This window comes from Hydra viridissima, unplaced genomic scaffold, assembly GCF_058129835.1.
Source record: "Hydra viridissima isolate aposymbiotic clone 2 unplaced genomic scaffold, HvirCarnegie_v1 scaffold_2, whole genome shotgun sequence".
NCBI classification, from domain to species: Eukaryota; Metazoa; Cnidaria; class Hydrozoa; order Anthoathecata; family Hydridae; genus Hydra; species Hydra viridissima.
In genome coordinates, this window is record NW_028324301.1 from 15,061,297 (window position 1) to 15,077,551 (window position 16,255).

The 16,255-nt window shown below is 32.2% G+C and overlaps 1 protein-coding gene and 2 pseudogenes across 3 annotated transcripts; 1 reads left to right on the plus strand and 2 right to left on the minus strand.

Annotated features, from left to right (window-relative positions):
- Nucleotides 1-3,829: 3,829 nt before the first annotated feature.
- LOC149892171 (uncharacterized) lies at nt 3,830-4,539 on the minus strand (annotated as a pseudogene). The gene is made up of 2 exons (XR_016450090.1): nt 4,234-4,539; nt 3,830-4,093 (listed from the first exon to the last, which is right to left on the minus strand). The product of XR_016450090.1 is annotated as an uncharacterized LOC149892171 (transcript).
- Nucleotides 4,540-5,877: 1,338 nt separating this feature from the next.
- On the plus strand, nt 5,878-6,742 carry LOC149892172 (uncharacterized). The gene has a single exon (XM_090079734.1). It carries the CDS (start codon nt 6,007-6,009, stop codon nt 6,595-6,597), a length of 591 nt encoding a protein of 196 aa, XP_089935860.1. The 5' UTR covers nt 5,878-6,006; the 3' UTR covers nt 6,598-6,742.
- A 1,006-nt stretch (nt 6,743-7,748) lies between these two features.
- On the minus strand, nt 7,749-9,059 carry LOC149892173 (uncharacterized; annotated as a pseudogene). Its single transcript, XR_016449680.1, has 3 exons — nt 8,898-9,059; nt 8,252-8,780; nt 7,749-8,137 (listed from the first exon to the last, which is right to left on the minus strand). The product of XR_016449680.1 is annotated as an uncharacterized LOC149892173 (transcript).
- Nucleotides 9,060-16,255: the final 7,196 nt, after the last annotated feature.

Here is a 16,255-nt window from a genome sequence, read left to right on the forward strand (position 1 = left end):
CGTATTCGTTTTTCGACCAGTTTACGAAAAACATCCCATCAAATCGAACCAATATGCAAACTTTGTCCGGTCTTCTTCACAGAAACAACTCTTTAGGCTAAGATACACCCCAGGTAATTTTTTTGAAGCTATTGATTTCAGCGCTGTTTGATTTCGAAAGTTTTCAAAGAAGAGTGTTGTTAAATGGAAAGAGTAAATTCATGAAAGATTACATTACAACAACCAATCACCGAAGAAAACATTACAACAACCAATCACCGAAGAAAACATTACAACAACCAATCATCGAAGAAAACAACAGTGCTTTTGTCAAAATATTTATAATTTATCTTTGACGATCAGAAATAATTCTAAAGATTAAATAATCTAAAATTCTGTTTATGAGGAGCCAGTTGCAAACTGAGTTTAAGATAAACATCTGTCTCCAAAACAGAAATTGTAAGATTAGTTCTTAAAGTTTTAAAATAAGATCATAATAAGTCAACTAAAAGTTTCTTTTCCACAAAAAACACAAACAATTATTATAAACACAAAGAAGTATTTTAAAACTAATATCATTTATTAATGAATAACTGAAATAAAGAAGTTTCAGCTAAATTTATAAATATTAATGTCCGTCATATTTTTTATAAACATTTGAACATGAAATTTAGGAGTTATTTCTAAACCAACTCCTATCAAAATATAACAAATACCTGTCAAAATATAATAAATACCTATCAAAATATAATAAATACCTATCAAAATATAATAAATACCTATTAAAATACAATAAATACTTATCAAAATATAATAAATACCTGGAAAACTGCTTTAAGATCTTTTGAAATAAAACAAGTTTTGATAATGCAAAGTTTTTTGCTGTGAAAAGTACTATTAATGTGATTTCATGCTACTTTTGCTTTCCATTTATGCATTTCTTCACGTTCAGTCTGAATGCTAAGTATTTCTAGCTTTGAAAGTTTCAGGACTTGTTTTTTACATAGAAATCTTGTTAGCTTTTCAAGTTCTCTTGGTAGACGCCAAAACCGTCTACCAAGAGAACTTGAAAAGCTAACAAGATTTCTATGTAAAATTCCTTTTGGACTCTCCAAAATAAATTTTGGCTCTGTTTATTTTTTGACTGACGGGCAAAAGTATTATTTGTTAAAAAAGAATACTTACTTTTTTGGACTGACTAGTTTTTTCAGCTAACTTTTTTGGGCTGATCAAGTTATATCTAATTGGGATTACCCACCCATTTGGCCCCCATTTTAAATTCATTAGCGCCCCTTCCATAATAGACAGAATGAACGAATCACATCTAGGCTGTTAGTAGATAAAAAAAGCAGTAGAAACTATAAAATCCTACCTCAAACATGGAAGTCCTCTGGAGCGATGAATCGAAGTTCATGATATTTTAGTCGGACAAAATAAAGTTTGTGATCCAATAGTGATCAAAGAACAATACCGATTATCTATTATTTAAATATTTCTTAGATTTTGACTTGTTTTTAATTTACGTTGATGATTTAATATATCTCGATTTGAATAGGTGTCTTTATTTTCATTTTACAAGCTATATATTAAAAGATAAGAGATTAAGTCTAAGTTAAGATTACTTATGGTGATGTATACGCTATCATTAATTGGCTGTTGCTGTTGAGACGTTCATAAATTTAGAATGATGGTTCTTTTATGATAGCAAGCACTTACCTCAAGGAAGTTTTTGTTGAAATCTTTTCTGATTAACATGTCTGTCGTTCCCCAAACCAAAGATTTGATCCAAAGAAACCAAAGTATGAATCATGGCAGAGGAAACGGAAAAGTTTGAGGATGTTTAAGTAAAGACTATAGGTCCGATTCTCATCGAAGGTACCTTCGATAGTATAGTACATTCTTATCAAATGTACTATCTAAACGAAGGTTTTATGGATCAGCTTAAGTACTTAGACGTAAAAGCATTTTGCTGTACATTTAATAAAGCTACTTCGAGTCATCTTAGTAGCATCGTTGATTTTCCAGCATGACAACGATGTTAAACATAAAGTAAAATTAATCTAGGAGTTTTTGACTCAGAAAAAAATGATGTAGAATATCTATAAGAAAGTCTTAAATCACCTAAGTTCAATTATGGGAGTTTGGACTGTCAGTTGGTCGGTAGAAAACCAAGAAACAAAGTGATTTATTTACAGCAATTAAAGAAGCTAGGAAAAATATTGAAATTTAGACATTTAAGGAATTATGGATTCCATGCCAGAACAATTTCTTGTGGTTAATTTTATGTGGACTCTAATGAGCATCTTATCAAGTGTCAAATTCATTATACTTTTTAATGTTGGAAGTTTTTTTTTTTTTTTTAGCAAAAGTGACATTTAAACCAGCTGTAGGAAAATAGAGCTGCGTCAACTTCTGGAAATCAGTTCATTTGGGCAAATAGAAAAAAGGGATTATCAAGGAAAAATGGATAAAAATTTTTTTAAAATACATACATACATAAATGGTGAAAAAAGCTATGGATAAATGGTAACAGGACAAACAAAAAAAATTCTTCTTGGCGGGAATATGCGAGCTTATTGACCGATAGACCAAGTGTGTTGTTTTGCAAGAACATTATATAGAAAAGTTATGCATTTTTCATTATTCTTATTGTTGTTAAATATATTGGATAAACGAAATCTCATATAATTTTTGACTCTCTCTCGTATATCTCTTGCAATATGGATGTTGACATAGTAATCAGGATAAGGCTTGGGTACCTCACGTAATTTTACCACGTGCTTAAATGGTCCAGCGACTATAACGAAAGCATCAATGGTTTTAGTTATGTGATACGTAAAGAACAAGGGAACCTCCAATCGCTATATACAAGCTAGGTGAAAAAAATTAGTTTAAAGATTCCGCTAACTGAGATATTTTCACAATAACAATCCCTCATTGGTAACAACTTTAGTTTTATTAGTTATGAAGAATATTGCAGAGTCAAAAGCAGTTAAAATGTAATTTCATTTTTTAAAAACGTTAAAATGTAATTTCATTTATGATGAAATTTTAGTAGCAGTTTAACAATTCTATACCATTTAATAAGATTTTTAAAAAAAGAATCATCATTTTGCTGTGATGGATTTCACTTTAAGAGGATAAGTACTTTTTAACTTCATTAACCATTTTATTCAAAAGAGAAACAATGTGTTAGAAAATGTTAAAATTGAAATTTCTTTTTTTTTTTTTTTTTTTTTTAACGTATACTGCTTTTTGTATCCATATATATTCAAGGTAGTTTTTTAAAATTGGATAGGAAAGGTCCTTAGCTGTACAATGAAGTATAACTTATGCACAATATTTTGTAATTTAACTTTTTACAGATCGTGTGCCCTTTTTCAAAAATAGAGTTATTAAAAAACCTCCATAAAATGGTCTGCAACTGATGATGATGATGATGATGATGATGATGATGATGATGATGATGATGATGATGATGATGATGATGATACAATATTTTAGTATAAAAAATGTAATCAAAATGAGTACTATGTTACTACAGAATTACTACTAAATAAATAATCAAAAAACCATTTAAACATTGTTAACCACATTCATAAAAAAAAATCGTGTCCAATGTCAGAACCGAATTTAAATAGAATAGAATGAGACGATCGAATTTTTTACTGATCGAAGCTATTTAGAATCGAATTTGAACTTTCTTTGTTAGGATAGAATCATTTACAGTCGAATTTTTTAGGATCGAATTTTTTTAATTAAGTTATTAAAACTTGTTTCAGTCGAATAATATAGAACCACCATCCAGAACCGAATCTTCTAGAATCGAATCAGTTAAATAAATAAAAAATTTAATGTATGCAATAGTATATTAAATAGTACATTATATAAACACATTTATAAAATCTGCTGTTGGTCCTCTGCATACTGGACAGTGATTAATAGAACTACTTTGAATAGCTTCAGCACATCGCTGGCATAGGCAGAGATGGCGGCAAGGAAAAACAGCAACTTGAAGATTGTTGAAGAGACAAACTTTGCAGACATTTTCAATTGGTCTTTTCACCACAGCAGCTTGTCCATTTGATTGAGATTCTTCATCAACAGTTTGTTCCTAAAAAAAGTGTAAATGTAAAACGTCTAACTAGTAGATGGTCTTAACCTGTCAAAAACAACAACAACAAACCCCTAACATGAATACAATGCAGTAAATACTTTTTGTTTATTGTTAAAAATTTTAATTAATTATCTAACCTGTTCAATGAATTCTTGAACTTCCTAATCACTAGGTAATTTCATATCGTTGCAGAGGAATGATGCAGCTTCAAGAAATTTGGTTGCAGTCCATTCACCACTTGCAAGCTTTTGACAATCTTGACACAGATTTCTTCTAGGTTGGGAACCATTTTGGATCTGGAGCATCTCAACTTCCATTGAATAGACAACCTATTTAAAATTGATATTTTAAAGATAGTTTTAAGGATAGGATTTCAACTGCTGAATCAAAACACTAAAATGCTATTATATAAAGACTTAAATTTTGTTGAAGCCAAGAAACGCCAAAACCCAGAGTGTGCATCCAAGAAACGCCAAAACCCAGGGTGTGCTGTCATTGAACGATTCATCTTGGAGTGTAAGGATTCAGACACGTTGTTAGTACGATGACGCAGGCCATGAACAGAAAACATCTCAGGAGATTTTCGGAGCATCCACTAACTTTCGTAATACTGAACAAACTTTTTCATTTTTTCTTTAACAGCAATGTCACTGTGATGGTTAGCTTCAGCTTTTAGTTTGTCAACTTCAGGTCTTAATAAATTGGGTGGTAGCAAGCACATGAAAAAAAACTTACGACACCATTTTCTGATGACACTGTGTCACGAAATGACTATTAATTCGAACCTCTTGTCCCGAGAAAACCCTTTGGAGGTTTGACAGTACACATGTGTAGAATTACACTAGAGTTGGTTTTGAAATCTTTCATCATTGTCCGAGAAAGAGAAATCAGTTTAAAGTGTCTAATTTTATGCTTATTTAATAAGGTCAATAAACTAAGAGTTTTTTTTCTTTCTCAAAAAAACAGTCTATTTTGGTTATTTGTTTTACAAATAATACATACAAAATATTTTAGCAAAAAAATAATTAACTAAAAAATTCCGGGAAAAACCTGCAAACAGTTTAGAAACCGTTTTAAAAGAACAAGGTGTGTGTCATTTTTCAAAATGCCTAACCAAGCAAAAACTCATGAAGACAACAGGAAAACTGTCTGTTTTCTCTGTATGAACAAAGCTAACAGGCAGCTGACTGATTTTATGATTAAACGCAGTCAAGAAATTTTGGGCCAAAGAATCAACTTTGAAGACCAAAGAGTACCAATTGGAATTTGTGAAAACTGTCGAGTAAGTCTCAGAAGAAAAGGTGAAGGGAGAGATGTCCAACTTCCTTGCCAGACTATCAAAACATAAAGATCCGTCCTGCAACAAGAGAATCAGCATGTGATTGCTTGATTTGTAGTGTGGGAAAAGCAAAATTCAGAAGCCCTCAGATAAGTGGATCAACAAACACTGCCAGTCAGCTTATAGAACAGCCAATTGTTGAGAAAAGATGTTCAGCATGCTTTTCATTGATAGGAAGAGGCATCCCTCATGTCTGTACTAAAGCAATGTTACGACAGAACTTACTCGAAGTTGCAGAAAAGGACAAAAAAGCAGCAGGCAGAGTGGCTGTTTCTGTAATTGCCAACAAAGTTCCTTCCCCCCATGGCACTGTCCGTCTCAATCAAGGAGTAGGAAGACCCTTTCCAGTAACTCCAGGTAAAAACTGTACTTTTTAAACAAAAAAAACTTTTGTCAAAGGGCATAGCAATAAAATATACACTATGAATTTCGGAAATGATACAATGGTAACTTTCTGTGATTCTTTGCAAGTCCATCGCGACAAAGAGAATTATTTCCTTCATCTACACCCACCTTGACTGCACAACATCTAGTACAAGTTCAAAACCAGATTGGTCTTTCAAATAGAGGAATGAATATGCTTGCTTCAACTCTAAACAAAGTAGTTCCACAGCGTGTTGTGGAGAAAAATTTCAGAGAAAAGTTTGAATCTCTTGGAAAGCAACTTTCTGACCTCTTTGTCACCTCAGAAATTACTGATACATCCAAAAGCACTAGCCAAGAGTCTAAACATTTATTGGTGTACTGCAATGAAATGGAGTCATTAAGAAACACTGTTGCTGAAGTCAGAGGCCCTCAGCCAGACCAGCTTATTAAGGTGGGGATAGATGGTGGAGGCGGGTTCGTGAAAGTTTCTTTTGGTATTATGAGCTTAGAAACACCAGATACTTCTCCTCCATCAAAGAAACCTCTCTTTAAAAATTTCAAAGACTTAGGAGTGAAGCGTCAACTTTTGGTGGCCATTGCAGAAAATGTCTCTGAAAACTATGACAATGTCAAACAAATCCTGGATAAACTGTGTTTAGAGAGAATGTCTTTTGTGTTGTCATGCGACATGAAGCTTGCTAACATAATTTGTGGCTTGCAATCTCACTCTAGTGCACACCCTTGCACCTGGTGTGACATTGAGTCAAAGAATCTTCATCACAGTGGTGAGCTTTGAACATTTGGCTCCATTCGTTCTCATTTTGAAGGCTTCCAAGCAGCCGGTGCCCAAACAAAAAAGGCAAGGGACTTTCAAAATGTTGTTCACCAGCCAATAATAAGACTTTCTGATGATACTCTTGTCCTAGATTTTATTCCTCCTATGGAACTTCACCTTCTTATTGGTGTTGTGAACCACCTCTTTAAGAACCTCTGTCAGGTTTGGCAAAATGCAGATGAGTGGCCAAAGATGATCAACATTCAACAACAACCTTTTCATGGAGGACAATTTGCTGGCAATCAGTGTAGAAAGCTTTTGAGAAATGTTGACTCACTTCAACAACTTGCAGAGAAGCATGCTTGCTTTTTGGCATTTCCATTTATTGAAACCCTCAGAAAATTTGATGCTGTTGTTCATGCCTGCTTTGGGAATACACTCCAACAGAACTACTGTGAGCTTATTGAAAAGTTTAAAGCTTCCTATCTAAACCTTCCAAACACAAGTGTTACCCCCAAAGCACATGCTGTTTTCTTCCATGTGACACAGTTTATTGATCGCCACAACCACTCTCTGGGCATCTTTTCTGAGCAAGCCACAGAGTCACTTCACCACAACTTCAGTCTTCATTGGCAACGTTTCAAGAGGCCAGCCATCCATCGGGATTATCCAAGGAATCTTCGAAACTGTTTGATCGAGTATAACAGTAAACATTTATTTTGATTTCTATTTGTGGAAGAGACATTTACAGTTATTAATTACATATGCTATGTAAGAGTTTAATAAAGGCTTGCTTCTTAATCAATTGAGTAGAATAATTTTGTATAAGTATCTAGAATCATTAATGTTTTTCACAGCTTGAATTTCAAAGCTGAAAGTAGAAAACTGTTTGTCTTTCAAGAATAGTTTGTATGTATTTTTTTTGGTTTTGCTTTGTTTAGAGTTGCAAACACATTATATGTTGAAGAAATTTATGTTATAATAGAGAACAAGATTTTTTTAAAGAAATTATTTTTTTGTAAAATTTTTATTCTGAGCAATAAAATTAAAAACTTTAAACTGATTTTTCTTTCTCAGACGATGATGAAAGATTTCAAAACCAACTCTAGTGTTATTCTACACATGTGTATTCTCAAACCTCCAAAGGGTTTTCTCGGGACAAGAGGTTCGAATTAAAAGTCATTTCGTGACACAGTGATGAATGGGTCATTATTCCTTGTGTATTCCACCTACAGACCAATGGCTTTAATCTTTTTGAGAATTGCCAGGGCATAATGAAATCTGCAACCGGTTACTCTTATGTTTGGAAAAACAGCTTTGGCAGAGTTTCTGATGGCAGTTTCATAGTCAGCCATCACAGTCTATGGCACTAAAGTTGGAGAAAGTTCGCGAAGCTTTTTAAAAACACATAGGTAGTAACCTTCTTTTCGCACAGTCATTAAGACATGCAGAACAGGCACGATCATTGTTGCTAACTCCAGTGAAATATTGAACAGCTGACCAACATGAAAGATGGCAGGAACCACACAAAATGTAGCATCAACAAACAGGATAGTGGTTTCTGAAAAAGAGAAATTATTGACATTTAAAAATAGCTAGAATCTAAACTAATAAACAATTATTTTAGGTTAGGTTCCCCCATTTTGAAATGAATTATAGCTTAAAAATGATTTACCTGAAAAATATGTCAGCAGTGTTGAAGAACAAAAGAACAAAGCTAGTTGATCCTCAAACTCTGCAAGGCCTTTGTAGATGTTAGAAAATGGATTGGGCTGCAACATGTTTAGAACTGACTTATTTGGAGATTTAGGGTTTATGTTGTAGCAACTTCTTCGTGCACTCAGTAGAACTTGTTCACACTTTCTGAAAGTAAGTGCAGCCTTAACACGTTCATTTGAGGATGGATGACATTGTTGTAGATTTCACGCAAAGGTAGCTGCGTAGTTGAAGCCATGTCTCGCATTTTCTCAAGAACTGGAAGATAATCAAAATTTTGGGGCCTAGTTCCACAACTGTGACCATATATTGTCTCAAGTAAATTAGTTAACAAAACTATTTTTGCACTTCCGTCACAAAGATGACGATGCTAACACTTAAGATACACAAAACCATTGTTTTCCTTATTTTTGATGTAGCCAAAGTCCCCTGCAACATACACAAATGTTTTCCGTTTGTCACCTTCAATTTTTTTGTATTCCAATTTGCTATTTTAAATTTAAACAAAGCTTGATATATTTTCACATGCATTCGTTGGATTTTACGATGTTTACATAAAGTTTTGCAACAACAAAAAATATATTATTTTCGAAAATAATAAAAACCTTTTTTTTTGAAAGATCATGTGCACTTTAACCTTTAACACAAAAACCAGTTTGAAAAAATTATGCCATCTTTGAACTGCATCCCAAATGCATTAAAATTACAGTTGTAAAAAAATTCGCTTGTAAAAAAACTCGATGCTTAATCGGCTGTGAAAAGTAATTAAGTTTTAAAATTACAAATTCGATTGTAAAAAAATCGATTGTACAAGTTCGACCGTAAAAAATTCGATGCTAAATTATTCGGTTGTGAAAAGTAATTGGGTTTTTTTTAAAGTTTTTTTAGTTTCATTAAACTTTTAATGATATTCGATCATCTCGTTCTATGTTCAATAAATTGATTCTAGAAATTAGTTAAATCTTTTTCGATTCTAAGCAGTTTTTACACAATTTCGGTTCTAGAACATTTTTACAAATTCGGTTCTGGCATTGGACGCCCAATTAAATTGTTTTTTTAAAATCGTCATCGAGTTGAAAAAATGACGAATAATAGCGTTTTTGCATGAGTCTTTAAATTTTTATGATTCAGTTTAAGTTACATTAAGTTGGTCTAAAAGCGTTGTTTCTTATGCGTTTTCTTATATTTAAACGACGATCTTTCATAATCTGTAATAAAATGGGGTGGGTGGGTGGGGAGGGGTTGCAAAAGTAACATAGCGCCAATATATATATATATATATATATATATATATATATATATATATATATATATATATATATATATATATATATATATATATATTAGGGCGTCCCAGCCGCCCCAACTTTTTGCAAAGTCGCTGTTCAAAATTTTGCAACTGTGTTTCATCATATATACACCGGAAATATATGTGTTTTTATGATTTTCAAAAAATTTAGCCAGCACAATCAGTGGCGTATCTAGGGTAGGGCAGGTAGGGCACGTGCCATGGGCGCCAGCCTGAAAGGGGCGCAAAAGAGGCTTGGTTGCGATACAATAAGCGAGAATTATATAAAATAAATTAAGAAATAATATATCATATAAAATAAATATATTATATAAAAAAAAGTTTGTGTTATCATTTATTAAAAAATTGTAATTAAGCACTTTATGTGGGGGAAGAGGGGCGCGAGATCGGTGTTTGCCCCAGGCGCTATTTACCCTAGGTACGCCACTGAGCACAATCAAATTGAAGATTACGTTATATTATTGAACTTTCATCTTTTTAGACTAAAATACAAATTAAAGGATGAAAAACGCAATATTTTCCATTGAATGATGTAATATGATGTACAATGTTCATTGTTTATTATAAAAATCGAAACCTCATTTAGGGGAAAGGTGCCTATGATGGCATACTTAACTTCACCGTTTCTTTGAGTCATTATATGAAAACTTAAAAAATAATTTTTGACATGGGTATACTCCCTTTAGCATGCAGAATAATAATGAACCTCAGAATTTTTATTATTTTGCTTTTTTATAAGTTTATACCACTAAAAAAAAATACAAGTATGCCATCATAGGCAACTAACTGCTCCTATGATGGTACACTTTAAATAAAATAGACAAACAAGAATGGTTTTTGTTTTTTATTAATCGAAACACAAATTATCAAAAAAACAAAGTTAATAATAAATATTTGGTCTACAAGCATAAGTCACATATAAATTTTTTTCTACTTCTATTTATGCCTACATATAAAAAATGACACCAAAATCTGCGTTTTTGACAACAAATCCATGGATCTTTAGAGTAAGACATCGTATAAAGTTCATAACAATACAAAAATGCTGTATCAGATTCGAAATTCATTTTATTATTTCTTCCTTTAATCTCCTCACTGTAGTATTTTTCTTCAACAGTTGTCTTTCTTTTTGTTTTTCTAACAAACTTTTCCTTTTCTTTGTTATGTTGGATATCCGGTGTGGTATTCAGAGGTCCAGTTTTTCCACGTTTTCGTGCCCTTTTAAATTCGATTTTAGGGATTGCTAAAGACACCGGACACTACTTTTGTATAACAGATCTTATCTTTTCGTTGAAACAGAAGATCCAATCTATATGGAAGCTTCTGATGGGGGAGATTTAATTTCCAAATGTGTTGGTTTCTGAAACTCTTGTATTTCATCTTTGTTCTTAGCTTGATCACCTTTTTATGAGCATAAAAATTTGTTTCAGGCATTTTTTTCAATTCCTTTTGCAGACTTTCCTATCTTGGCAACTCCTCGGTATGCCATCATAGGAAAGAGTCACCATATTTATTAAAACAAGCTGTGTCTACCTTATTCTACACATAGCATTAAAATAAGTATTCTAATAAATGTACAAAGCCTGCAGATGAAATGCATGAAAATTTCACTTCTGTATGATGTATAATAAAATCGTAATCCTGAATATATGAGGGCATTAAAACTACAACACCACATGCGAAAATTTATGTTCGTTGATTACAAAAGCATTATTTATGACAGAGGGACGAATTTTTACCAGAAGTAATGAATTACTAATATGCACATGTTGGTCTTATCACTTATGCAACAAAACTAATATTTTTGGAAATATGCCATCATAGGCGCTATGCCATCATAGGCACCTTTCCCCTATCTATTTAATCATCAGTCATCATCCAGTGCTAGGAACTGCGACTTCTCTTGAGAACAAGATGATAGTTTCCGCTGATCTGGTCTTTTTTTCGCGAACTTTCCACTACTTGGAGTACATCTTGAAGCCTTTCTTCGTCAATTGTTACACCCAAGAAATCATGACTTTACTCCTCTTTATCATAGCTTTACTCTTTATCATAGCTTTACTCCTCTTTCAGCAGCTTCGTTGACTACTTGAAGACTTTGAACAATTGTCTTCAGTTCAAGAAAGTCGTCCAGTTTTGTCCATTCATTGGCTGGTGTTTGAAAAAACTCATAGGGAGCATTCACAATATGGAAAAACCTCATTGATCAAGGGCCAATCAAATCACTCAGTGACTAAATCTCCTCTGAAATTGGTTTAAATTTAGGCTCTCCGAAGGATGCTCCAACACGATCTGTAGTACTTCCAGCACTTTCAAATTGGAGGAGCCGGAGCCTCATACTCTCTTTGTCTTTGTCAGATACCATTTGTGAGAAAAGAGTCAATGGAACAAGCTCTTCATTCATATACCAACTATGTCTGCTAAGAGCTTTTATTCCCTTGCCAGCAATTATAGAATCATGGTATGCAAACTGTTTCAGTTTCTTGACTAAAATCAAATCGTTGACTGGGGCATCAGTTGCAAGTGGGCAATTAATCCACCATTGCACGTAGACACTTACTGCAAACACACAGAAACGTTCTTATTTCTTGATTTGATTTTTGGTTGCAACTTCTGAATTGGGAAACTACTCAATTATCTTTCCGGACAATAATACTATTTTTACAGTGTACAGAAGTTTTGCCATCCATATTGCTTTGTGCAAAGCTCCAGGGTGCTTCATGCTAAACTTCTGAGGTTCGGATCCTTTTGTAACTAATAATAGGCTGAGTTCAATAAGTTCTTGATAATCCCCTCAAGTGAAATTTAATGCTAGGAATTGATGGAAGCAATTTGTTAAGCTTTCTTGTTCCTTTTCAGTTGCTCTAGGAAGTTCAGGATAGTAAAAATTTGGTGGAAGTTGTAAGTAGTGGCAAGAGCCACTACTTACAAATTCCACCAGTTAATAAAGCCAGATTAAAGCAAATCTATTTAATCAATTAAAAAAATCTTTTTTTACAATGTTATTCCTCACACTCCAGGCAATAACATTTGAATTCTTGAGAATATCATGTGGGACAAATATGTGTTCATCAGATTTAATTTGCCTTTTGTGCTGCCGTTCAATTTCAGAGCAGGCCGAGCTGGGTCCAGCAGTCCCCCCAACCGATTCATCACAAGAACTACTGGTTAACTCAAACTCATCAGTTTCTTTGAACATTATTGAATGGTCTCTTTTGGGAAAAGCTTTATCATAGGTTCTTTTCTGCCTTTTCTCAACAACTTTTGAATGGGCTTTGTCAATTCCTGAATAAAATGCTTTCCTATCAGTTATCATGCTTTGCAGGAAAGTAATGTCTGCATCGACGGATTCTTTTTCCTTTGTTGTTTTATGTCGTTTTTGAAGTTCCATATCTTGGAGAACAGATTTCTTATAAAATTTCATGGTAGCATCTAATGTTGACATAAATTTCTTGATTCCTGGGTTATCCAAATGTCTTCGATTTTCATTGTATTTCATTAACTTCATAAATTCATTATATTCTTCTTTAATTATTTTGCCAATGTTGTTTCTTCCACTTAATGGAGGGATATTTGACTTCAAATAATGCTTTAGGACATTATCAATTGTAAGAGATAATGCATCATTAAAGTTAAAACCCTTAAGGTTTGCAAGCAGGCAAAGAATTACTTGCTTCTTTGTTGGTAGTTTATGTCCCTTGATTTCCTTGTCGTTGATACCAGGAGTGGTCCCTAATATCATTTTTATATATCAACCATTATGTCTAGTTTCCATTATGATACATTTATATTATATATTAATCATTAGTAATCTGAAAAATAATCAAAGTTAGTTAAATAACAATACTAAACAAAGATAAAATAAACATTCATAAGATATTATTACGAAAAATGTATATTTTTCACAGTATCAAACTTTATGTCGTTTGTGCTAACTCATATGTGATCAGATTGCAGAAAAAAACTAATAGCTGTTGTTTTTAGGCCCAAACGCCTTACCAAAAATTTGAACAGCTATCCACGACCAAATTTTGAGTTTTGTGGGGCGGCTGGGACGCCCTAATATATATATAACAATATTAGAATCCATTGGACTTAAACTAAGGGCTATAGTGTCTAATGGAGCAACCCCAAATAGAAAATTCATTAATATTCATAAACCGGAAGACTGCAGCAATATAGTAGATGGAGTAGTTCACTAAACATGGAACCATTGTGCTCTAGGTAGCTTCAAAACTTCTTGATATTTCGTATTATTTATTACCTCTCAAGTTATACATGTACTAAAGTATTCAAGTAAATGATCTCGAATTTCTTTTCATCATCCGCGTTATTAAATATTAAGAATGCCTTGCTATATAAAGTTAAGCTTAAAACTTGGTTCTATTGCTGTTATTTTTAATAAGTAAAAGCGAGCCCAAAATTTTCTATTGTTTAAAACAATAGATTTTTAAGAATGCGCAACTAGCATGGTTTGCAAAAAAACAAAAATGTTGCAGGTCCATCTCTAATACTTCCACGATTGAAGACATCTTAAGCTGCTTACTCCAAAAGACGTCTTGTTAAGATGTCTTAAGGAAATCTTAAACTGGTTGCTCCGACAGACGTCTTGTTAAGAAGGCTTGCGAACGTCATAAACTTATTGTTCCGACAGACGTCTTGCTAAGATGTCTCACGGATGTCTTAAACTGATTATTCTGAAAGACATCTTAAACTGGTTATTCCGAAAGACGTCTTAAACTGGTTATTCCGAGAGACGTTTTATTAAGATGTCTTAAGGACGTCTTAAACTTGTTGTTCCGATAGACGTCTTGTCAAGATGTCTCACGGATGTCTTAAACTGGTTATTCCGAAAGACATCTTATTAAGATGTGTTAAAGACGTCTTAAACTGGTTGTTCCGACAGACGTCTTGTTAAGATGTCTCACGAATGTCTTAAACTGGCTATTCTGAAAGACGTCTTGTTAAGATGTCTTAAGGATATCTTAAACTGGTTGTTGGAAGATGTCTTAATGACGTGTTGAAAAGCTGTCTTAAACATGTCTTTAACCAGTTGTAGACGTCTAGACGAGTTAAAGATAAGTTACATGCGTCTTAAAGTCGTCTTATGTTGGGTGGGAAGAGAGCTAGCCCGGCAAGTGAGATCTCACTGTTTTTTGCCGAGATCTCGGCAAACGAACTAGCCTTTGTCCATATAAACAGCCCCTTAGAGAGAAGGTTATTGTGATTTATCGATGTTTTTCTTGCAAAAAAGCTACATTTCCACAGTGTGGTTTAGTTCCCAAAAACATGACTGCATAGCTACAAATTCATTTCTGATTAATACAGTAAAGCTTTTCATTAATAATATATAGTTATTCTGTAAAGCTTTACATCTCATGCAAACCCGGCACATTGCACCGGGTTTTCCAGCTAGTATATAATATTATTAGAGCAATCTGTTATAATCAAAACAATCTTACAATAATCCTCGTATTACTAAAAATAAACACAAAAAGGCGAAAATAAACGAAATATTATTGTTCGTACGATTACTAGTGGAAGAGAGAGAACTTTCCCGGAATAGTATCTTTCCTCTCAACGTAAACTACAAGGATAAATTTATAAATGTGTTTTCTATGAAATACTTTCTTTTATACGCTCATATAGTGAATTTGCAATTCAGCTACAAAATGGCTATTTCAGCTTACTTTTCATGTTTTTGGAAAATGTCCTTTTTCTACTCAGACGTTCAATTCATTGTTCCGTCTTCTCCAATTTTTCGTTTGCCGCACTAAGTCTCTCGCTACCGAGTATCTATTTAAATCATCTTAACTATTCTTGTTCATAAGTAAAAGCCAGAGGTCACGTAATCTTTAGAAACACTGCTGAAACTTTTGTTGCGAAAAAGTTGTTGAAAATTTATCGAATATTTGAGATGTATCGAAATGCATTGTATTATTGTTGTTATTATTATTATTCTTATTGTTATTATTATTATTATTATTGTTGTTATTGTTATTATTATTGTTATTATTGTTATTGTTATTGTTATTATTATTATTATTATTATTGTTATTATTATTATTGTTATTATTGTTATTATTATTATTGTTATTGTTATTATTATTGTTGTTATTATTATTGTTATTATTATTGTTATTATTGTTATTATTGTTATTATTAATATTGTTATTATTATTGTTATTATTATTGTTGTTATTATTATTATTACTAAGTTATTACTATTGTTGTTATTAATATTCTTCTTCTTCTTGTTATTATTATTGTTATTATTATTATTGTTGTTATTATTATTATTATTATTGTTATTATTATTGTTATTATTGTTGTTATTATTATTGTTATTATTATTGTTATTATTATTGTTGTTATTATTATTATTATTATTGTTATTATTATTGTTGTTATTATTATTATTACTAAGTTATTACTATTGTTGTTATTAACATTCTTCTTCTTCTTGTTATTATTATTGTTATTATTATTATTATTATCATTATTATTATTATTATTATTATTATTATTATTATTATTATTATTATTATTATTATTATTATTATATATTATTATTGTTATTATTTTTATTATCATTATTTTAGAAATTATAACATAGTAATAAAGCTATACAGCAAAAGTCCTATAACAGGATTT

Excerpts from the sequence above, each read along its gene's own strand:
- LOC149892172 (XM_090079734.1), top strand. The coding sequence starts at position 6,007 with ATGAATATGCTTGCTTCAACTCTAAACAAAGTAGTTCCACAGCGTGTT.